The sequence below is a fragment of the Pipistrellus hanaki genome (assembly GCF_964339955.1).
Source record: "Pipistrellus hanaki genome assembly, chromosome: 10".
NCBI classification, from domain to species: domain Eukaryota; kingdom Metazoa; phylum Chordata; class Mammalia; order Chiroptera; family Vespertilionidae; genus Pipistrellus; species Pipistrellus hanaki.
The window spans coordinates 194,524-218,506 of NC_140512.1; the positions used below are offsets into that span (position 1 = coordinate 194,524).

Sequence of the window (23,983 nt, forward strand, 5' to 3'; positions counted from 1 at the left end):
GGGCTGCAGCCGCCAGGACACCCCCCACAGGACTGACTGCGCCCACCCCGAACACTGGAGTCCACCCTCCTCCTTCCTGCCCCTGAGCACCTCCATTCATTACAGCTGCTGACCTCGCCCACGGCCGTGCAGGAGGCGGGGCCGGACCCCCAGCTGGCACGCGGGATGGCACACAGAACAAAGCCACGCAGAGGCCGAGTGCTCAAACATGTTTATTGCAAACCCACGTGGTGCATGGCGGTCCTGTCCTCGGGCCTCGCCGGGCTCCGCGGCCCGTCTGCTGCCGCCGCCGCGTCTGCAGAGAGAAAACAGGCAGGAGCAGCGGCTGCAGGGCAGCCAGGGCAGAGGTGCCCGCGGGGAGGGCACCGCCTCCGGCCGCAGTGACGGCTCCCTCCGGGCGTGGACAGCGGCGCAGACAGCCTCGGCGCGGAGAACAGACGCGGGCCAGGACAGCCACCAGCCGTGGTCCGTCCCATCACCAAGACGCAGGCCACCCACCTCGCTCTGGGCAGACCCAGGGGCACGCGTCACACGGACAACAGAGACCGGGCCGAGGAGGGGCCCAGCAGGCGCAGGACCGGCCGGTGACGTGAGGGTCAGGGCTCAGCCAACGGCACCACAGGGGCGCAGGGAGGCCGCCGGGAGCAGAACGACGGCGAGAACCGGCTCCCGCCATGCACACAGCGGGAAGCCTCTGGAGGGCTGTCTGCCCAGGCTCCTTGTCCCAGGCTCCAGGGGGAGGCCCGGTCCTGGCGATGGGCACGTGGCCTGCGGGACGGGCGCAGGCTCGGTCCGAGGCGGTGGGAGCAGAGCTGTGGTCGGGTTGCTGAGAGGGACGGGCAGCCGCTCAGCTCCGACAGGAACCAGGCCCCACAAAGGAAGGTGCAGGGAGGTGGGGCAGGGCAGCGGTCAGAGGTCAGAGGACCCGCTGTGCGGGCGGCCACAGGACTTTCTCCAACGCCCAGACATCACCCAGGGCGGGTGCCGGGTGCCGGAGTCCCCAACGTCCGGGAGTCGCCCACCCACCTCCGCCCCCGCCCCCGCCCCCGCCCCCGCCTCCCGCAGCACCACCACAAGCAGAGCTACAGACAGCAGCGAGGGGTCCTGGGGGCCTGCTCCACCAGCACCCTCGGGCGGCCCGCCCGGCTCTGACGGCTGGAGAAGCAGGCCGGGCAGAGGCCACAGGCCCTGGAAGAAGGGGCAGGGAGGGCGTCAGACGGCAGTTCCCCCGCCAGGCCCCTCCCGCCGCGAGGGGAGGTCTGTCCCTAAAACTGCACGGCCCCGGGGGAGATGTTGAACATGGCCGGGTCGAAGCGCTGGCCGCGGAAGGGAGAGCCTTCAGCGTCCCACCCCTTCTTCAGCATCTCATGGACTTTCTACAACAGAAAACAGACAGGAGTTAACCCTCCACCAGCCCGGCCCGCACACACGCTCCTCCTCCGGACCCACCTGGACCCGCCATGAGCATCTCAGGCCGAGCTCCACGCAGACTTAAACCGCTGGCCGCCGCCCGGCCAGTCACCGGGACCCGCCCCTCCCCACGTGACCAGCGTCTCCACATCACCGGGGCCCCCCGATGCCGGAATGCGCCCTGAGGATGGCGAGCCCGTGGGGGACGGCCCGGGGGCTCCTGCGTCCGCGGTTACAGCCCCCCCAGGGCACGAGGGACCTGCACCACCTCCTCCCGGCCAGCTCCACGGGCAGTGACCTCCACGGCCACGTCTCCGGCCTCACTCCGGTCGCTGGCCCTGACAGGGAACGGGAGGACCCCAGCCGGGCGGGGCCTGCCCCCCACAGGGCCCTGCAGGCTGGGGACGCAGGCCCCAAGGCTGGCCTGTGCTCGGCGCATCACGGCTCTGCCCCCGGAGCTCCGGCCAGGTGTGAGCTGTGTGCCGTCTGGACGGTGACCAGCTGAACAGCCGGAGCCGCCGGAGCCAGGACCCAGGGGACAACCCTGCCCGCCCCACACCCTCACCTCCCAGTCCACACCCCGCCCCGTCCACCCTGCCTGCCCCCGGCCAGCCGCAGGAGCCCTGTCCACACACCGCCCTGTCCACACACCGCCCCGCCCACACACCGCCCCGTCCACCCTGCTCCGCCCGCCCCGCCCGCCCCGGCCAGCCGCAGGAGCCCTGTACACACCCCGCCCCGTCCACCCCGCCCCATCCACACCCTGTCCCTGTACACACCCCAACCCGCCCACACCACCCGCTCACCCCGCCCGCCCCGGCCAGCCGCCGAGCCCGGGCGGCACGCACCAGCTCGTGGCTCTGGGGCTTGCCCTGCAGCTTCTGGTGGTAGTCGAAGGTGAGCCGGTCCAGCACGGCGTGCTCTTCCTCGCCCACCGTGGCCATGGAGCGCTCCTTGTTGATCTGGTCGATGTCGATGGGCTCCTCGCCCTCCAGGACGGCGTTCCACCAGTACTCGCCCGCCTTGTTCAGGCTCACCTGGGCGGGCGGGCGGGCGGTCAGTGTGGGGCTGCGGTCTGGGGGGGACCCCGGCCGCTGGCCCGTTTCCCAGGACCTCCTCGTAGACACTGGTCCGATGTCGCACACCACCCGTCTGCTGGGGGCTCGCTGAGCCCACCGCCCCCTCCTGGCTCACACACCGGCTCCGGGTCAGGAGGCAGCCGCCCCGGGCCAGGTCTGGGCCAAGGAGACAGGGAGTCGGGCTGTGTGTGTGTGTGTGTGGGGGGGGCCGAGGCCGAGGATGGCGGGCAGGAGCCTCCTGTCGGGGGTGCCCGGGGCTGAGCCACAGGAGCCGAGCCGGGCAGGGCTGGAAGCGGACGGGGAGACCTCCATCCACGAGGCCGCCCGCCCGCCTGCCAGCCAGCCCAGTCCCCAGGAGGCTTCTCTGACACCACCCGCCCGGGCACCCAACCGGCTCTCCCCCGGGCCTGGGCGGGGACACTGCCTCACACGAGAGGCGGGCGGGCCAGCAGCCCCACCCCACCAGGCACTTCCACCACAGCCTTGGGCTCACCAATGCGATGACATATCCAACCTGTATTTGCTGTTTTTTAATCCTCACCCCAGGACGTTTTCCCATGGAATTTTATTACTTTTTAAAATATATTTTTACTGATCTCACAGAGGGACAGGGAGAGAAACAGAAACGTCAGTGATGACAGAGAATCATTGACGGGCTGCCTCCTGTACCCTCCCTATTGGGGATCGAACCCAGGACCCTTCAGTTCACAGGCCAACACTCTATCCACTGAGCCACACGGGCTGGGGCTTTCCCTTGAGTTTCAGAGCGAGTGGAAGGAGGTGGCAAGAGGAACATGGACGTGAGAGACACTGACTGGCTGTCTCCTGCACGTCCTGAGCAGAAGTGACTTTGCGAGCCTTCAGGCGTGGCTGTCGCTCAAACCATTGGGCCCCTGCTCGGCTGGGAGCCTCATCCTCACAGAAAGCCAACAGGGACGGGGACTGTGGGGGAGTCAGCGAAGGCCCAGTGTTGGGGGCACAGGGTGGCACCTGGGGCGGGGGGACCTGCAACCAGAAGCCAAGGACTAGCCAGCCTGTCACCCCTTCGAGCGCTGTGACACGGGGGAGGGTGCGCCTGTGCAAACCCGTCCTGGGCCCCAGCCCCCAGGGACGCACGGACGGGTCAGCGAGCACGGCGGCTGCCCAGCCGGGTGACAGGCCTCCCTCGGCCTCCCTCAGCCTCCCTCGGCCTCCCTCGGCCTCCCTCAGCCTCCCTCGGCAGCTCCGTGGGCAGTGCGGTCGGCACCCTGCGGGGAGGGGGGAGGGGGGGAGCCGGGGAGCTCGGTAACCGAGGAGGAGCGGGAGCCAGAATCACGAAGCCGCGCTCACACTGTGCGTGGGCGGGAGGCAGGCGAGAACTGGCACCAGGATTAGCTGCCGCCCCCGCCTGCAGGGCTGCCAGGGCCCGGGCTCTGGAGGGCGGCTGGGAGGCGGGCGGCTGGAGGCTGGGGGCTGGGGGCTGGGGGCAGGCTCCCGGGAGGCCCCACCCTGTCCCAGGGTTCCCACCATGTCCCTCCCCTCAGCCTGAGGTCTGGGTCCCCCTGCTGTCTCCAGTCCCCTCCTCTCCCAGGACACACGTCAAGGACAGCCAGGGACCTCCCCTGGCGCTCCTCCCCTGCACACACGCTCCCCATGTCCCACGGCCGGGGCTGGCGGGCCGGCGGGCCCCCCCCTAGTCCCCGGGCCAAGCGACCGGATGAGGAGCGGTGGCCCTGGAGCCCCGAGAGGCCCCGTGAGGCCCCATGACGCCCCAAACCGGCCACAGGCCAGACTGGGACCGCGGGCCTGCCCCCCTCCGGAGCCGGGCTGGTCGCCCCACGGGTCCCCGCAGTCCGTCGTCACAGGGCCCGGGGCCTGCCCCCACCCCCCACCCCCCGGAGCCGGGCTGGTCGCCCCAGGGTCCCCGCAGGCCGTCCTCACAGGGCCCGGGCCTCCCGCCGGCACGAGGCAGCACTCACCAGCACGCACTCCCCGGGCTCCAGGCTCCACAGGGAGCTCTCCGTGTTGACCTTGTGCGTGAACTTCCCCTCCATGAGCACGCGCTCCCCGCGCTCCTCCAGCACTGTGACGCGGATGGAGCTGCTGCTGAGCGCCACCGAGACCTGAGGGGCAGAGCGCGCTGTGGGAGGGGAGTGGGACAGCGGGCCGGAGGGGAGGGGAGAGGAGGGGAGGGGGGGAGGGGAGGGGAGGGAAGGGAGGGGAGAGGGGGGGAGGGGAGGAGAGAGGAGGGGAGGGGGCAAAACAAGGCGCTGGCACCCTGGGTCAGCAGGTGTCCTGAGAGGCAGGTGGTGAGGAGTCACCTCCAGAAGAGCCAGCGAGGGGGGGGAGGGGGAGGGGAGGGGGAGGGGGAGGGGGAGGGGGAGGGGGTGGGGAAGGGCTGCTTTCCCTCCACAAGCCTGTGCGGCAGGGCCGACCTGACCGGACCCAGGACAGACTGACCGTGGCTGTCCCTCCGCAGCCGCTGCCACCTGTGCCCGGTGCTGGGCTCTGGCCTGTCCCTGGAAACCGCTCTACAAGCCGAGCTCCGGCCCATGAGGACCCCACACGCCAGGCCCGGCCCAGGCCCAGGCACCGGGCCAGGACCGGAAGAGGAAAGACAGGGCCTTCTGCCGTTTCACTTCCTCTTTACTCCCTCTTTAAACCCTAAGACCTGTGCTTCACAACGAGGGCGTTTGCAGGACACGGAGGTGACCTGGCGCCCCGACAGCCTCCCTGGTCACTGCCGAGCGGCTGTGAGAGGCCTGAAACACGACGCTCAGGCCCCGACTGTCCCCCACGGGGCGTGAACACCGGGAGGCGGGAGACCGGGGGCAAAGGCATCCACACGCAGGCGGGGGCCGGGGGCGGGGGTTGTGGGGGCCCAGCCTCCGGGAGGAGAACTCACTCGGCGGGCTCTGCACAGCCAGCTCCTCAGGCCTCCCCACAGCATCCCCCTCCCCCGCGTGGGCCCCGACTGGCCAGCACTGCGGCCAGCACGGGGGCCGGCTGGGCTGTCCTGGCTGCGCGGGAGCTCAGCCCAAAGCCTGGCAGCCGGCGGAGGGCCTGGTGTGAGCCCCCTCGCCCGCCTCAGCGCCAGCTGTCACCGGCCTGCACCTCGGTGGGGAACAAACACACTTTCAACCAGGGCACCCAGGGAGGGAGGAAACGGGCAGCATGGAGGCGGGCGGGCACAGAGCCGAAGCAGACACGCTTCCTAGCGACGCCGCAGCGAGATCTGGGGAGACGTGTATCTAAGGAACCAGAATGAATGTACACAGAGCTGGGCAGAGACTCAGCGGAATCAGCAGCTGAACAGCCATGGCAGACACTGGAGATCAGGTCAGACGGCAAGGCCGAGGCCAGGCGGAGCCCACATGCGGACGCTGTGGCCGCCACTGGACATTTCCAGAGCTGAAGGAAGTGTGCCTCGAGGCCGGGCGCCCACGGCGGCTGCAGGCGGGAGGCCCAGGGGCCGAGGGGAAACTTCCCAACACTGACTTGTAAAAGGCCCTGAAAGCCCACGCCCAGCTGACCGCACGTCTGGACGTGGGGGCCGGGTGAGAGGACAGGAGCGAGCCCCCTCCAGGGCAGAGCCAGATCTGCCCCATCCCACACCCGCCTCAGACACTGCCCATCACCGGAGGAGGGAGAGGATGAAAGCTGAGACCGAGGAGGAGGCCCCTGAGCCGCGGCGCCCGCACACTGGCAGCTCTGCTGTGGGGCTGAGAGAGATCTCAAATGTCTCCTCACAGGAAGACTACGGTCACTGACTGCCATCCTCTCTCTACAGAAAAGGGAAACGTGTAAAGTGTCCCCTCGGGAGTTCGACCGGGAGTTCAATTGCTATGAACTACGAGCTTTTGGCACAAACTCCAGCAGCATTTCGAGCGGGGGCTGAGCCGCCCCAGGCAGGGCATGCCCAGAGGCCGGGCGCTATTCCGGAAGGTTCCCAGGCATGGAGGGCGGCAGCACGGCGTGAGCCCTGGGCCGCAGGGCCTCCCCGGTCAGCAGGACCCCCCTCGGGAGGAGGAGAGCGCTAGGAGAGGGACCCGCTGCCGTCAGTGTGGCCAGGCTGATGGGGCGCGTGGCCTGGCCTGCGCCTCCGGGAGCTTTCTCACCTGCAATGAGACTTTACGCTAAATGCTCTGGAGGCCAGCTTTCCAGCATCACACCCTACCACTCACAAAACGCCAAGTTGGTAACCAGCCGGCTGACGTCACGGTCGCCATGGCTACCCTGAGGAAGGCAGGCAGAGTGGACGAAGCAAAGACCTGCCTGAGCCCCGAGCCTCGTCTAGAAGTTTCCTTCAGACTCACCCGGATGACAGCGGAAGGGCTGCCTGGGAACCAGGACACTGCCCGGCGGCCTCTGCCCTCGGGCAGGCCCTGCCAGACGCCGCGGGCAGGGGAGGAGCTTCCCGCCTGTGCTCCGCAGCTGCTGGAGAAGGGCCAGGACCCCCTGCACCCGTGCTGCACCCCACCCCCGTGCTGCTGCAGCCACGCCGCCATCAGGACGGCCCTGGGCGGTGCGGGCAGACACAGAAATACACATGCTGACGGTCGCTGTGGAGCCCAGGGAGCGCGGCCCGAAGGAAGCGGCGGCCGAGAAGCCGAGGTCAGCAAACAGCGGCACCAGGCTCGCCGGCTCAGCGCCCACGCCCGGTGGGTCGCGGAGAAACGGAGAGGAACTGCTGAAAGGAGGTCACAGCGTAATGAGGATGCCGCGAAGAGCACCGCGGGGGGAAGTCCGAGTGGCGGAGACCAGGGGGGGTACACTGAGTCCGGGTGTCACCGACGCCTCACTGCCTCAGTGCCAGTGCCCCCACCAGGCCGGCCGCACCGAGCCAAGCAGCGCCGCCCCCTCCTGCGCCCACACGGCCAGGGCGGCTGGGATGGGCCTGAGCAGCACCGGCCGGGCAAACAGCCACCGCCCGTCCCTCCAGAGCGGCCACTTGTCCCGGCCGCGCTCTCCCAGCCTGTCTCCTGTGGACACTGAGCCACGGACACGAGATAGCAGCTTAAAGCGAAGCTCGGTGCGTCCACGAGCACAGAGGCCGGGCGAGGGCGAGGCACGCCGGGCTGGCGCGGCTGAGGGCGGGTGCTGGGCACCTGGGCGGGGGAAGGGGCCAGGGGAGCGGCTGGTTACCTGCCGGCCCTTCACCACGTGCTTGGGCACCGGCACCTTGAGCTCCAGGTCGGTGTAGTCCTGGGACCAGGTGTAGTTGTCCCGCACGGCTCCGTTGTAGCTGTCGGGGTTTCTCTGGAACTGCTCCTGTCTCCTGGAAAGAACCACAAGTCAGGCACCAGCCCGGCCACGGCCCCTCACACCCCAGCACGCGTGCTCGAGCCTCCTGGGAATGCTCACTTTACCACGCGTTTCTTTTTAAATCCACATCAGTCATCTTCCCTATACCCAGCATCAGGACTCAGCCCGCCGCAGCCCTCCCCGCAAGGTCCTCACCACAGGACCCGGCCGGCAGCGGAGCCGTCCTGACCCCAGAGCAAGAGCCGCATTCGGACGAGGAGGGCCCCTCACAGGCTGCTGCTGGCCCACGCGGACAGTGCGAGAAGTGTCCCGGAGCGGTGTCCACAGGACCCACAGGCGTGTCACTCCCCGAGGTCAAAACTCATCCACGTTCACTGCCGGCGTGGCTCAGGGGTGAGCATCGACCTATGACCAGGAGGTCGGGGTTTATTCCCGTCAGAGCACAGGCCCAGGCTTTGCACTCGATCCCTAGCTGGGGGTATGCAGGCGGCTGCCCATTAATGATTCTCTCTCATCAATGACGTTTCTCTTTCTCCCTCTCTGAAATCTACAAAAAAAATTTTTTTTAAATAGGGGAAAAAAGATGTTAGACATCACTGCAATCAAATATCCCCAGTCCTGCCCTGGTCCGTTGCTCATTGGTTAGAGCGTCTGCCTGCGGACTGAAGGGTCACTGGTTCAATTCCGGTCAAGGACATGTGTGGGAGGCAAGCAATTGATGTGTCTCTCACGTGGATGGTTCTTTCTCTCTCCCCCTCCCTTCCACTCTCTCTAAAAATCAATGGAAAAATATCCTCTGGTGAGGATTAACAAAAACAAAAAACAAGAAAAAACTGAATGACTGCTTCTGTACATGAAATCAAGGAGGCAGGTGGCTGGGATAAGGTGCCCACCGGTCAGACGCCCGCCACCGTGAACACCGGTGTCCGCCATGAGCTCCTGAGCTGACGGAGAACAACGGGCTCCGGAGTGGGAGCTCCTCCTGACATCACGTCAGTTATCCTAACGGAAAGAGGCGCTCCGCCTCTCACAGAATGTGAACGCGAGACGTACGCACTAAACCAAAAGTGGGTCATCTGTTCCGTAAATACAGCCACTGAGGGATGCGGAACTCTTAGTCTTTTAACCATTTTCTAGTTGTCCAAGAGGAGGCGGCTACTCCAATCACCAGGAGCTTCCGGTGAGCAGTGCCGACGGAGAGCCACCCTCCCCACTCCGGGGGCGGCCGGCGGGAGCAGAGCCTGGACACAGCTATGGGCCGTCATATCGAGATGCAGCACCAACACTCACTCAGCAGCGCAGACCGATGTCCAGCCACGGCCCGGCTCTCATCCCTCCCCACCCCCCAGCCAGCGATTGCCCCGAGGGGCACCTGGTGTGCCCACAGAGTGACTCACCCAGTTTACACCTGGCCTCCCAGCGAACCTCAAAGTCACAGCCCTGAGTTTCTACCCATCCTGACAGCCCACCCAGTCCTGTCAGGACCCCACTGCCACTCGAAACCCCCACCTTACTTCCAACTTCCAACTCACAAGCCCAGCCTCACGCCCCCGGGAGGCTGTGAGCTGTGGGTCACGCTGTCCCTCTGAGGAGAGCGACACTCTGCTGTCCTACCAGCAGGTCCCACGGGGTTTGGGGAAGCCGACACTGGGGGACACAGGCCACAGCGGGGTGGCTCGAACTCCTGCCTGTGCTGCTGACACTGGCATCAGATACCAAAATGCCAGATTCGTGAAGTCCAGTCCTGCTTCGGGTTCTTGGTGAGTAAAAGTTCGGCGTCCGGGAGAACGCAGAGATGGGAAGAGCAGGCGAGGAGGGGCCTGGGAGGCGGGGCCCAGGGAGAGAAGGGGTGGGAGGCCAGGGCTGACTGCGAGCCTGGGCCACCTCTGTCCTGGCCACAAACAACGGGCACTGCCCCAGCTGCTGACCGTCCCCGGCCGACCAGGGACGGGTGTGCCCAGCCTGAAAGGAGGCGCCGGCAGAACGGAGGCACCTGTCAGGAGTGCGGCCAGGAGCAAGGCCAGCTCTGCAGGAGATGGCGTGGCGAGGGGCCTGAGGAGGCGGGGAGCCGGGGACCCCGAAGAGAGCCTGTTGGGCGTGGAGGAGGCGTGAGCAAGCCCTCCTCACCGCAATCCAGCCCAGAGGGCGGGAACAGCCTCACCGCAATCCCAGCCCAGAGGGCGGGAACAGCGTTCCGGCAATCCCAGCCCAGAGGGCGGGAACAGCCTCACCGCAATCCCAGCCCAGAGGGCGGGAACAGCCTCACCGCAATCCCAGCCCAGAGGGCGGGAACAGCGTCACCGCAATCCCAGCCCAGAGGGCGGGAACAGCGTCACCGCAATCCCAGCCCAGAGGGCGGGAACAGCCTCACCGCAGTCCCAGCCCAGAGGGCGGGAACAGCCTCACCACAATCCCAGCCCAGAGGGCGGGAACAGCCTCACCGCAATCCCAGCCCAGAGGGCGGGAACAGCGTCCTGGCAATCCCAGCCCAGAGGGCGGGAACAGCGTTCCGGCAATCCCAGCCCAGAGGGCGGGAACAGCGTTCCGGCAATCCCAGCCCAGAGGGCGGGAACATTGTCCCGGCAGTCCCAGCCCAGAGGGCGGGAACAGCCTCACCGCAATCCCAGCCCAGAGGGCAGGAACAGCGTCCCGGCAGTCCCTGGCCCGCCAGCAGTGGGCCAACCGAGGAGAAACGGAATGGTTCCCAAGTCCCTCCCCACTGGACACTTAGTTGCTGCAAAGGAGAAACAGTAACTTGTCAGACACAGGAAACACCAAGAAAACCACCCTGGCCAGGGACGGCCTGCAAAGAGAAGTCCCACTGAGGACGAGGTGGCCCGTGCAGGGAGGAGGTGGCCCCGTGCAGAGAGAGATGAGGCCACGCTGGATCGAGGCCCTCGAGCGGCTGCAGCAGGGCCTGAGGCGGGGACACGTGGGAAGTCTTTGTATGAGTTCTGCAGCGTTTTTGTGCACTGACTGAGAGCAGAACGTGTTTTAAAGACCATAAGAAACAGACGGGGACTCTGGGCCCCACTGCGTGGGGCTCAGCACTCGGCCCCACCCGACGCCTGCAGCCCACACCGAGCTGCGGCCGCTGGACCGAGAGCCGTGGCTGTGGTTCAGGTTCTGGATGTGAACACGCACAGTTCACTTCTGAACTCATCACCAAAACGCCACAACAGACACCAACAGCCTGCATCTCAGAGAATCCAGGGCTGGAAACCCAGATGGATCACTGGTAGACAGGACCCCGAGCAAGCCCACAGCACGTGGACGGAATGAAGGCACAATCCCACAGGGCCACACAGAGGGAATGAAGGCACACCTGCCTTAGAAAGAAAGGCTCCAGCAGGCATGTCGATCCCTGATTCGAAGCGTGAATTCCACGTTTTCCCAAAGAGAATTTCTGGATGTGAACATGGCCCCCGGTGGCCATTAGGGAGAACTCCCTTTCATCACACACTCTGTGAGATTTCCTCTTTTATGGTTGTTCATCCTCACCCAAGGCTATTTTCCTATTGATTTTTAAAGAGTGGGAGAGAGGGGGAGAAGAGGAGAGGGGAGAGGAGAGGGAGAGGGAGAAAGGGAGGAGGAGAGGGGGAGAAGGAGAGGAAGAGAAACGTGCAAGTGGCAGAGACATCAATTGGTTGCCTCCCACAAGCATCATGGCTGGGGCCGGGGATCAGACCTGCAACCCAGGCATGTGCCCGACCGGGAATCGAACCCACAAGTCCTCGGTGCGTGGGCTGACACTCTAACCACTGAGCACACTGGCCAGGGCACACTTGCAACTTTCAAAAACATTTACCCTACATCCCCAGCCAGCTCACCCCACCACAGGCAGCAAAGCACAGACTGCAGGACTCTGGGCCAGCACTTGCTTTTCTAAACAAACTGATTTTGAGGGAATGAAAGAGAAGAGAGGGTTCCCAGCCGTGTCTCAGGCGGTTCCTTAGATTCTCTAGGAATGTAGGCTGTTTGGCGCCTATTGTAGCAGTGTAGTGACAACAGAAAAGCGATGGGCAGCAGGGGCCTTATTTGCAGATTTACACAAATGTCATCACTGCTATTTAGATTGGGACGTTACAGAAAACCGGACACTGACACCGGGCGGGGACGGAGGGGCAGGGCGGGATGGGCTGGCAGTGGGTGTGCGGGCGGGTGCGTCCTTCCGTCTCTCCCGTCCGTGATCGGGTGCCATGAAAACATCCTCGGTGGGTGCACGTCGTTTTCCCACGGAGAAAGCAAGCTGGCCAGGAGGCCTTGGTGGTACAGGAAAGCCCGCAGGGCGCTGGCTGTCCAGTCTGAGCAGGCTCTCTGCGCTGAGAGCTGCTCTCTCCGCACACAGGGCGCACCCGCGTCCCGCCCGGGCCCAGGACCTGCCGCTCGCCCACCGCGCTGGTCCAACCCCCACATGGTGACGCCACAAGCTTCTCCATCTGCAAGAAGCAGGCGGTTCGGGCTCTCACACCTGGACACACACTTCCCAGGGGGAGCACTGCCGCTGAGCCTCACTGTCCTCCTCCCATGGGCTCCCGAGCCGCCCCGGGCTCGGGCAGCCGCTCACCTTGCAGCACAGCTTCAGCCTCCAGCAGCTCCGTGGACATCGGTAGTGTCAGACACCCACCAGGCTAACCACTGCTAGGATGAAGCTAACAGCTATATGCTATAGGGAAGTGCAAAATAAAAACAAAAATGCAGCCTGGCAGGTGTGGCTCAGTGGTTGATTCCGGATCAGGGCACATGCCCAGGCTACAGGCTGGATCCCCAGGAGGGGACGAGCAGGAGGCAGCCCAGCCGACCAGTGATTCTGTCTCACCAGTGACATTTCTCTCTCCCTCTCCCTTCCTCTCTGAAAGCGATAATGACGTTAAAACGTTAAGCTCCTAAACCAATCATAAAAGGCAGTGCGCACACGGCTCAGCACTACCTCCCCGGCGGAGAACAGATGGCGAGGAGACACGTGCCCGGGGGCACGGCTTCCTGCAGGCACAGTGGACTAGAGCCGGGGGCTCGCTGAGAGCCGGGCCGGGCGCCTGCGGCCGAGGGCAGTGCCCGCACCGGGGAGGAGTGTGAGCACACCTGAGCTCCTCCTGCACACTGCGCACCCCCAGGGCACCTGGAGCCGCCACGAAGCCCAGCTCCCAGGCAGGAATCTACTTTCCTTCTTCTTTTCTGGAGAATTCTGTTTCTGATCCATCAAGGCAAAGCCAGAGGTGGCCCAGCCTGTCTGGATTCCCATCTCATCCCAGCACCAGCGGCAGCGACACCTGCCGGCCGAGCGGGGGACGGCAGGACAGTGGCAGCCCGGACCAGCCCGGCAGCCTGCGCTGGCAGCTCTGAGAGGCGCTTGCTGTCCCTCCCCAGCCCTGGGCACAGCACCCAGTCCTCTGAGTGCAGGCCCGGCTTAGGGCAGTCCCACAGGACCCTGAGCACCCCGGCACAGTGTCCTCAGCTGGACAACGTGGAGCTGGGAGCCGGCGGAGCCCAGCACTTCCTCAGGTGCCCCCACCCCCGCCGTGTGTCCAGACACGTGTGCCCAGACTCCCCTCCAAGGAAGCCCTGGGCAGGGGTGAGTGTAGCTCCAATTAAAACCCCTCCAACATCTCCTGGGCCACCCACACGCCCCACGGGGGTTTCCATGTAGAGACCTGCGGTCGGTCAGCGGCCCGGAGGGGCCGGGCGGAGAGGCCAGAGCTGGGTGGGCCGAGTGCCCGGTCGATGGCCCTTATGGGACCACACGTGTCGCACAAACATTCCAACAGTGAACTCTAGTGTAAAGTGTACACGTGAACATGGTTATAATAAGAACGTGTGTGCTGAAACCAGTTTGGCTCAGTGGTAGAGCGTCGGTCTGCGGACTGAAAGGTCCCAGGTTCGATTCCGGTCAAGGGCATGTACATTGGTTGCGGGCACATCCCCGGTAGAGGGTGTGCAAGAGGCAGCTGGTCGATGTTTCTCTCACATCGACATTTCTAGCTCTCTATCCCCTCTCTGTAAAAAATCAATAAAACATTAAAAAAAAAAAAAAAACGTACGTAAAATACAGATGCACACGCTTTATCATCTTACTGCATTTCCCCCAGGGCCTCTGCTGAATTGTTTAAATTCAACAAGCACGTCCAGACCCGGAGCAGCAGCTGCCGGGCTGGGAGCGGCCAGGCCCGGAGCAGCCGGGTCTGGTGCGGCCAGGCCCGGAGCAGCGACTGCCAGGCTGGGAGCGGCCAGGCCCGAAGCAGCCGGGTCTGGTGCGGCCAGGCCCGGAGCAGTAGCTGCCAGGCTGGGAGCGGCCAGGCCCGGAGCAGCCGGGTCTGGTGCGGCCAGGCCCGGAGCAGCGGCTGCCAGGCTGGGAGCGGCCAGGCCCAGAGCAGCAGCTGCCAGGCTGGGAGCGGCCAGGCCCGGAGCAGCAGGGTCTGGTGCGGCCAGGCCAGGAGCAATGGCTGCCAGGCTGGGAGCGGCCAGGCCCGGAGCAGCGGCTGTCAGGCTGGGAGCGGCCAGGCCCGGAGCGGCTGGGACCGGAGCAACCGGTCCCAGAGCAGCCGGGTCGGGTGCGGCCAGGCCTGTAGCAGCAACAGCCAAGTCCAGAGCAACTAGGTCGGGAGCGGCAGTGACCAGACCCGGAGCAGCTGGTTGTGGAACGAACCAGAGCAACAGAGGCCAGGCCCGGAGCAGCCAGGCCCGAAACAGCTCGCTCCTCGCCTGTCCCTGCCCACGGCTGCCTCTCAGACATGGCTGGAAACTTTTGCGGGAACTTGAGGGTCTGCTGAATCAAGTGATGAAGGCTTAGATCTGGATGTGTTGAGTTACTATAGCACTGGGGTGTTGATCTGTGAGTGCCTTGGGTGGGGCCTGGATGAGGCTGGTTGACCTATTTGGAAATGTCTTTTGTGTGAAGTATCATTGGGCATGTGGAGGTATTATTGATATGAGAAAATGCTAAGTAACAGATTTACTATCTGAAAAGGGATTTACTATCGGGGAGAGGGAGGGAGGAAGAGACTGAACATAAACTGTGCACCTATGGATGAGGACAATGGGGGATGGGGAGGGGGCAGAGGGTGGGGTGGGAACCTGGTGGAGGGGGGAAGAAATGAGGAACCTTTGTAATAATATGAACAATAAAGATTGATTTAAAAAAAAAAATAAATAAATAAATAAATAAATAAATAAATTCAACAAGCACGTGACAGACAGGAGGACAAGAGGAGTGGCCGCTGCCCACGGCTAGCACTGGAGAGCCTCCAGCAGTGGGCAGCCAACAGGAACCCGTGGAAGCCAGCGTCTCAGCCCTGGTCCCGGGGTACTGGCTTCTGGACAGGGTGCTGATGGACAGAGCTTGTGTGTGGTCATCGGAAGAGTAACTGCCTTAGTCTCCCAGTGACAGAGCCCGACCCACAGCTCACAGGGTGCAGACCCAGGGCACTGACGGGCGCCTGGGGCCCCCTGGGAGAGCAGGGCAGGCTGCCTCCACGCCCACTCTCAGACCCGCCGCAGCTGCAGCTCAGGCGGCAGTCAGGTGGGACTCCGAGACATGGCCGCCACTTCCTGCTTTGTCCGTGGACACCAGAGAGCTCCCGAGGGCTGAGGCCCTGCCAGGGCGCTGGCCGTGCCCGGCCGAGGTTTCCCTCCTGGCCAGCTGGGCTTCACAAACAGCGCAGGCTGCCAGGACAGCCGCTGGCCGGGAACAGACAGCGGCCTACAAAACCACCACAGCCAGGAGCGCTCTCACGTACTCAGAATCAAAGCCAAACCCCTTTTAATGGTTTTTAGAAGTTACAAAAATAGTACCAAAAACAGTAAAATAAAGTGTATGCTCATTGCAAAAAAATTAGAAAACATAAGGGACAAAGATGACAATGAAAACACTCAGTTCCACCGCTATTCATGTTTTCTTCCAGGCCTTCTCTCCGTTCAATAATAAACGTTTCCCAAACTTGTTATTAGTTTGAAGCCTGCTGTTCTCCTGACATTCTACCATGAGAATATGGGTAAGTCAGGGTTCGACAAAGGACCAGAACCAGAAGAGATACATTAAGAGATTTACCATAAGAAACGGGCTTTGTGCCTGTGCGGCGGCAAGGCCAGTCCAAACCCCAAGAGGCCACCATGGAGGCCAGAGACAGGCTGAGCTGCTGTCCCAGGCGACCCTCCCCAGCTGTCCAGGGCTGACCACCCAACAGTCTCCCTCACTGAGGCCACTCCACCGCCCTGGGCCCCCAAAGGCGCTCGCTGAGGACGTAACGGCCGTCCCCGCCCCAGCCAGCACTCCGAGGCCCGCCATGCGGTGTGCTCAGCGTCCGGCACTCTCCGGTCTGGCTGATGCAGTGATGCTGGAAGAGACGAGACGGGACAGAAGGAACTGCATGTCCCATCTTCCCTGTCCTGTCCAACCAATTCAGGGACAGGCTCCTGGAACAGGGGAGCCCTGGGGAGCCAGCAAAGTCCCCGGGGCCACCGAGGCAGGACACGGCCACGGCCCACCAGCCGGAGGGCAGGCGGCTGCCACCTGGAGGCTGGGAGAGCCCTCGCGGCCACGGCTCAGCCGAGGGAGGACCAGCCCGGACAGCAAGCACTCCCGATGCCAGTGAGCTCCCCGGGGCCGTGCCCTGCCTGCACAAGCCACCCTCCACAGGCCGTGAAGGGACCCAGAATAACCCGGCGTCCACACGCCCAGCATCCAACACAAAGCTACCAGGTGTGTGAACAACAGGTGACGGCCCAAATCAGGAGCCCATTCCGTCCACAGAAACAGCCAATGACAGGGACGATGAGACTTTCCACAGCGGCTGCAGGCACGTTTAACAATTTAGAGCAAAGCCAGAGAGAAGTCAAACTCTAAAAGAGGATCCGAGGGGATGGCAGAAGCATGCCTCCTGCTGTGGACGCGTGTGGGTGAGCTGAGGCCAGACCCACAGCAGGGGAAGGAAGTCTGAGGACAGGACCTTGGAGAAGAGACAACGAGAAAGCCTGGGCTCAGGGCTCAGAAATCCCCGCAGCATAAACACAGGGGATCCCCCCTCCACCTGCACCCGGAGCTCAGACTGCGGCGATGAGGAAGGGAACCGCCTTCAGGGGGCACTCCCCCCTTCAGAGACCCAGCGAGCGGAGACAGACCCCCCTCAGAGACCCAGCGAGCCCCCCGGAGACAGACCCCCTCAGAGACCCAGCGAGCACGGAGACAGACCCCCTCAGAGACCCAGCGAGCACGGAGACAGACCCCCCCCTCGGAGACCCAGCGAGCACGGAGACAGACCCCCCCTCGGAGACCCAGCGAGCACGGAGACAGACCCCCCCTCGGAGACCCAGCGAGCACGGAGACAGACCCCCTCAGAGACCCAGCGAGCACGGAGACAGACCCCCCTCAGAGACCCAGCCAGCATGGAGACAGACCCCCCCCCCTCAGAGACCCAGCGAGCACAGAGACAGACCCCCCCTCAGAGACCCAGCGAGCACGGAGACAGACCCCCCTCAGAGACCCAGCCAGCACGGAGACAGACCCCCCCCCCTCAGAGACCCAGCGAGCACGGAGAAGACAGACACTGAGTCCTGACGGGAACCACCGGCAACCTCTCTGTGCCAGGACGCCGCCCGGCCCGCTGAGACCAGCGCCAGGGCTGGGCACATTTGTCTTTTAAAAAGGCTCCGTTTAACATGCGACGAGAACATCCCCAGCCGTGAGGACCCCACCAGGGGCTGTGGGACCCCTCAGGGGGAGGCCCCTCCCAGCCCCTGCACGGGAGTCACACTGGAGACGAGCGTCCGCAGCCGAGGGCCCCTCCAGGCCCAGCCCTTTCTCTACGGAGTCCCAGGTGCACCAGGTGCACCAGCCCCCTCCTGCGCCCCCTCCTGGGCCCCGCCTCGCCGGCCACCATGCTGGCTGAGCCTCCCGGGGTGCTCCCCGTCCACCGTCAGCGTCACCGTCCCGAGCCTCCGCGTGCTGCCCCGCCAGGAGCTGTGCTCAGACAGCCGAGGGGGTGCGGGCGGGAGCAGGAGAGCGGAGGGACGCGTGGCTGAGGCAGAGAGGACGGGGCTCCCCGGTTGGCGCAGGGCAGGGGCGGGTTTCCAGACACGCACAGGAGCACAGGAGGCAGCCCAGCAGGGCAGACCTGTGTGGCCAGGCACAAACCGGACTCAACCCCGAGGAGCAGCGAGGGCACCGCCTCCACCCACTGACACGCCAGGGCACTCTGGTGTGCGGCCCCCTGAACCGACAGCCCCTGCAGGTGCGTGAGGCCGAGCACCCTGGTGCACACACCGCCATGTCCCGCAGGAAGGACTGCTGGAGCCCACAGACCCTGGCCTTCACGCTGAGTGACACGCACACGGCCTGACCCTACCAGGGACCAAGGAGGAAGGCAGCAGCCACTGCCCCCTGTGGAAGCAAATACTGTTCCTCGGCCTGCAAACACGAGGAGCTGAGTAAGTGCTGGCCGGGCACTTTTGCCCATAAGAACCACCCCCCCACACACACACACACACACACACCCCACCCCAACCCAACCCAACCCCGCCCCGCCGTGTCCAGCGAGAAAAGAGGTCTTACCTGGGAAGAGGTGGGGGCTCCCTTGGGGTCTGAGCAGCACCCGCTTCCGAGGCCGGCGGCTCCGCAGCCTCCTGGGAGCCGGGGGCCACCGCCTGCACGTCACGCAGCTGGCCTTGCGGCTCCGCAGGCCCGCCCGAGGCCCGGGCCGTGTCCGCGTCCGTGTCCGCGTCCGAGGTGTTGACCTCCACCTCCAGCTCCAGGGCAGGCACGGGCGCCTGCTCCCCCGAGGCCGCAGCTTCCGCCTCCGCAGCCTCCGCCTCCTTCCTCCTCAGCTTCTCCTCCAGCTCCTTCCTCCTCTTTTCATCGTCCTGGCGAGCCATGCGGTCGAAGGTCTGGAACATCTGGGAGCAGACGCGACCCAGCAATGAGCGGCGGCACCGTGGCAACGTCCAGGGCGAGAGAGGCGGCTCCCAGGGGGACACACCGCCCTGGGCTGCACCGAGCAGCTGTGAGCACCTCCGCGTCCGCAGACGTGCAAGACAAGCAAGACCCACAGGAGCCCACCCAGCCCTGGGCCGCCCGCCGTCACTCACACCCGCTGCCCGCAGCGCAGAAGCATGCTGCCCAGGGGCCGCGCCGGGTGTGGGCACCAACCCCACTGCAGGCGAAGGGGGTCCAGCTGGCCTTGGCTCCCCAGAACAGCGGGGCTCCCTGCACAGGCTGGGGAAAGCGTGGAAATTCACTCAGCAAACCCCGTGCCCTGCCTGCCACGGCAAGCACCCCCACCGACAGCTCCCGGAGGAGACGCGAGCCGCCGTCTCCTCCGCAGTCACACCCGTCTCCTCTGCAGCCAGCACAGACCACACCGACCGTGGGCAGGACAGGCTGGCTGCACACGCGGGCGTCAGGCTGAGGCGAACCCCCTTCTGCTGAGAGAACCCGGAAGACTTTTCCAGGGACGAGGGGCCTGAATCAGACCTTCAACCAAAGGCACCCCTTCCACTGGCACCACCTGTCCGAGGGCGGGGCCCCCACTCAGCTCCTCCCCCCTGGGGCAGGAAGGAGGGACACCCACCCTGGAAAGTGGGGCAGCCTCCCCACCCCAGCAGCCACGCTCCCAGTATTTACCCAGAGGAGCTGAACCCTCATGCCCACACAGAAATGTGCACACGGCAACTTCATTCACGCGTGTCGAAACTGCACCACCCTTCAGTAGGTGGCGGACACACGTGGGAAACCATCGCGCCAGGAAGACAGCGAGAGGACAGTCTGAAAGGCTGCATACGTCCGGTACGATTTCACCCGTCACCTCTGGACACGGCAAAGCCTGTCAGGACATCCCATGGCGGCCAGCGGCTCGGGAGGAGGAGGAGCAGGGGCGCAGGGATTTTCAGGGCAGTTTACGACTCTGAGTGATGGCCGTGGGAGGGGGGGTACGTGTCTGGCACCTGTCCCGCCCCGAGTGAGCCTGATGTGCACTGCGGGCTATGGTGATGGTGATGGTGATGTTGTCGGCGATGACAGATGCTGCGACTCCAGGGCGATGGCAGTGGGAGGCTGGGCACGTGGGCGCAGGGGGTTATGTAGGACGTCTGCTCAACTATGCCGTGAACCTAAAAATTCTCTTAAGTTCATGTGTTCTTGAATTTTTTCAGCTGAAAATTCTCACGAAAAGTGATGTTAAAGTTGGTCAGGGCTGCCGAGACCGGTTTGGCTCAGTGGATAGAGCGTCGGCCTGCGGACTGAAAGGTCCCGGGTTTGATTCCGGTCAGGGGCATGTACCTTGGTTGCGGGCACATCCCCAGTAGGGGGTGTGCAAGAGGCAGCTGATCGATGATTCTCTCTCATCGATGTTTCTAACTCTCTATCCCTCTCTCTTCCTCTCTGTAAAAAATCAATAAAATATATATTTTTTTAAAAAGAATAAAATAAATAAAATAAAATAAAAGTTGGTCAGGGCTGCCACTTAGGGAAAACCTTTTTTTTACAGAAGCGCGTGGCGTGGGGAAGGTCCGCTGCCTGCGTAGACGCTCGCGGTGGACAACAGCTGAAGACCAGGAGCTAGGCGGAGAGGAGCCTGCCTCTCCCAGGGTGGGTCCCTCGGGCCGTGCACCAGGCTTGCAGGGAAGTCTGAGAAGCTTGAAGACACCCAGCACCCCACCAGCAGGGCAGCACCCACAGGAGGGCCTTCTGCATCACCGCAGACGGGAGGTCAAGAGCCACCTGACCCACGGGAGGTGACACTGCAGCACCTTTTACGGGTTATAAAGCGCATGACAGACAAGACAGCGTCAGTGACTCGGCCCGTACAGCGCAGGGACCACCACGGCTCTGAGTGAACCTGTCCCCACATCCCAGTGGAGGCATCACTATGCCGGTGACTGTGTTCCTATGCCAGCAGCACCCCCGCCCCCATCCTATCCCGGAATCTGCGCTGACCCAGCCTCTCCACGCCGTGCCCCATGCTGACCTCGACCAACGCCTCTGTGGGTAAAGGAATCTTCGATCTGCCCAGACAACAGTGGGGGGGAGAGGGAACGGAGTGCTGGCGGTGAAGGCTCCTGGCAGTGCTGACAGGAGGAAGCACTTCCAGAAAACACCAGCCACCGGCTGGGAACTGCCCTTGGTGCTGGTGAGACTCCCCCGTCCACCCCCACTCCTCCCGCTCTACAGCCTCTGCTTCTCCCCTCCCTCCCCTGCCCATGCCCCAAGGGCTGCCCTCCACCTTCAGCTCTTCTCTCCTTCAAACTGCCCAGCTCCTGTCTCCTGCAAGATCCAATCCCTCAGCCCCATCAGCCTGCATACAGGCAGGGGCTCCTGTCTGCATCGCACATCCGACTGGTCTCACACTGGCCCTTTCGCCTAAGCTCAAATGGCGGTACAGCTAATGCGCTGTCATTACACCAGGCGCCCACGTCTGAAACCTCAGGTCATCTGCTTCACCTGCCCCCTCCCTCTGCCCTGGAAGGGTGCGTGGAGCAGAGTAGGTTCTTTATACACTGACACCAGACACGTGAGCTACCTGTCTGTCCACCAGCAGAAGGAAGGCAAAGGCCGGCCTTTCAGGCTGCGTTAGAATTAAGTCAGGTGGCGCCTGCAGTGTGAGGCTCCTCCCATAATAATCAGCACATACCAGCGCCCAGCGGCTGCTCCTTTCTCCTCCCTGCACGCTACCTCCACCCTGGATAACAGGGTGCCCACCCTGCTGTGGGATGGGTGAAAAAGAAAGAGCTGGAATCACAAAAAGGATGAGTGTGTGGAATCCTATAATCTTGCTGAACTGGCACCCTCACCTGCCACATAAAACTCAACCATGTCTGCCGAAACCGGTGTGGCTCAGTGGACTGAAGGGTCCCGGGTTCAATTCCGGTCAAGGGCATGTACCTTGGTTGCGGGGACATCCCCAGTAGGGAGTATGCAAGAAGCAGCTGATCTATGATTCTCTCTCAGCAATGTTGCTGGCTCTCTATCCCTCTCTCTTCCTCTCTGTAAAAAATCAATAAATATATATATTTTTTTAAAAAAATATATTTTTTTATTGATTTTATACAGAGAGGAAGGGAGAGAGATATAGAGGTAGAAACATCGATGAGAGAGAGTCATCAATCAGCTGCCTCTTGCACACCCCCTACTGGGGATATGCCCGCAACCAAGGTACATGCCCTTGACCGGAATCGAACCCGGGACCCTTCAGTCCCCAAGCCGACGCTCTACCATTGAGCCAAACCGGTCCCGGCAATAAAATATATTTTTTAAAAAAACAAAAAACCAACCATGTCCATTTCCCAGAAACATCCATGGAGTTCAAACTGCCAGATGCCCTCACCCAGCGCCCTCACCCAGCGGCACTCAGACGCTGAGAGGGCGAGGCACAGCCTCCAGCTCTGGATGAGCCCGTGCCAGACACCGTCATCTCCGTCATCTCCGGCAGTAGCTCACTCCTCCGCAGGCACAGCTGTCGAGGGGACAGGTGCGCGTGCCAGAGGACCTGGGAGGCCCCACCAGCGTTTCCGGCTTCTTGGGTTCCTACAAGCAGGCTCCGGGCTTGGCTGAGCGAAGTCCCACCTCCCTGTGAAACCTCTGATGTCCAAGCCTACCCCCTCCTCCCAGCTGGCTGTCACATACTGGCCTCGCACAGGTCTCTGCTCTGATGTGTTTCACCTTCTCAAATGTCACAAGCGTCACAAGGAAGCCGACACGAACACCCTCATTAAATACCCACCCCGCAGTGCCTCGCCAACACCGCTGGCAGCTGAGTGCGACTACTTGTTACATTCCAAGGAGCACAGCCAACTTCGGCCGGTGAGTGTTAACAGACCTCAAACACACAATGCATGTAGCCTGGGACACACAGGAAGATGCTCAAGCGCACTGCCTCAGACCTGGGAAGCTGCATTTCAAACAAGGGACCACACCCACAGAAGCCACAGCTCACCAGTCCCCCCGCTGCCTCCAGCCCGCGGCCCTGGGCGCGCAGGTCCGCGCTCCCACCCCGGACCGGCAGCCCCGGCGCCCCCGCGGGCCCAGCGCGGCGGGCGCTGAGCTCCTCTGACACCCAAGCGCGCCCGGTGTCATCCGGGCCGCAGAGCGCCGGGCCCGCTCCCGCGAAGAGCAACTCGATACGGACCAGCGGCTCTGCTTACTCGCAGCCCCGGGCCGGGAGGTGAACCCAGGCCAGCGCCGGAGGGAGAAACTGAGGCCGGGCGCGCAGGGAGGGTCTGGGGCTCCGGGGAGGATGCTCCCGCGCCCGCCCCCCCCCGCCCCTGGGTCGCCCGGCCGCCCCGGTCACCTGCAGCACCAGCGCCTGCGCGGCCCCGGGCGGGAAGCCCATCCGGTCGGTCGGGTGCCGCAGCAGGCGGTAGAAGTCCGTCTTGCGGTAAAGGAAGCCGAAGAGCACGCGCAGGAAATCCTGGACGTTGCCCACATGCTGCAGGATGCCCAGCAGGGCCTGGTCGTACAGCTCGGCCGCTCCGGGCTCCATGGCGTCGCCGACTGGAGGGAACTCGCTCACGGCGGGCCGGACGCCGGCCTCGGCTACTTCCGGTGCGTCGCGGTAACGGCTCCGCCGCCCGCGGGCCCGCGAAACTTCGGTCCGCGCTCGCTCGGCCTCGCCGCAGGCCCCGCCCCGCCGCGCCGCGCCGCCGGCCCACCCGGGCGGCCTCCTGAGGAGGGGACGTGGGCCCCCAAGTGGCTCCTAGACGCCCGAGGGCGGGGGCTCCGCGGCTGAGGGCGCCTAGTGGCCACCTTGGAAACGGGCGGAAGAGAGTGCGCGGCGGCGTCACGCGCCCGGTGTTTTCACGTGATCCGGCGTCATCACGTGGTCTCCCCTCCCCAGAGCTGCGGGGTAAACAAACTGCGGTCTGTCCTCTATTGAAATGCAGTCAGTCAGCGGGGTGAAGCTCGCTTTGCCCTTCGATGCCTATTGCTAAGCGGAGCCGGTGGGAAAGCTGAGGCGCAGCACCGCCTTCCGGAAGAGGCAGGCTGTGGGACCAGTCATCCGGCGCCGCGGTTGCCAGGGCAGGTGTGGGAAGAGTTTGGCTGGGTGAAGCTCAGGGCCCTGGACCTTTTCCGTGTGGTGTCCGTGAGGGACACCTGTGGGCTTCCAATGGCCACAGCAGGAACCATATGACCAGCCAATTAACAAAACAAGTAAGGCAGCATTATTCTGTAACCGAGGTGCAACCTGAACGTGTGTGGTCCATACTGATACGTGTACACACAGTGCCTTCAGGATGCAGGAGCTGGGATGTGCCTCCCATCCCTAAGT

At 63.9% G+C, this 23,983-nt stretch overlaps 1 protein-coding gene across 1 annotated transcript; it reads right to left on the bottom strand.

The window, feature by feature from the left end:
- Positions 1–194: 194 nt before the first annotated feature.
- Positions 195–23,445, bottom strand: NUDCD3 (NudC domain containing 3). The gene is made up of 6 exons (XM_084896627.1): positions 23,006–23,445; positions 18,277–18,617; positions 7,614–7,746; positions 4,448–4,591; positions 2,259–2,447; positions 195–1,376 (listed from the first exon to the last, which is right to left on the bottom strand). The coding sequence occupies exons 1-6, from the start codon at positions 23,195–23,197 to the stop codon at positions 1,266–1,268; spliced, it is 1,110 nt and encodes a 369-aa protein (XP_084752753.1). The 5' UTR covers positions 23,198–23,445; the 3' UTR covers positions 195–1,265.
- Between the last annotated feature and the right edge of the window lie 538 nt (positions 23,446–23,983).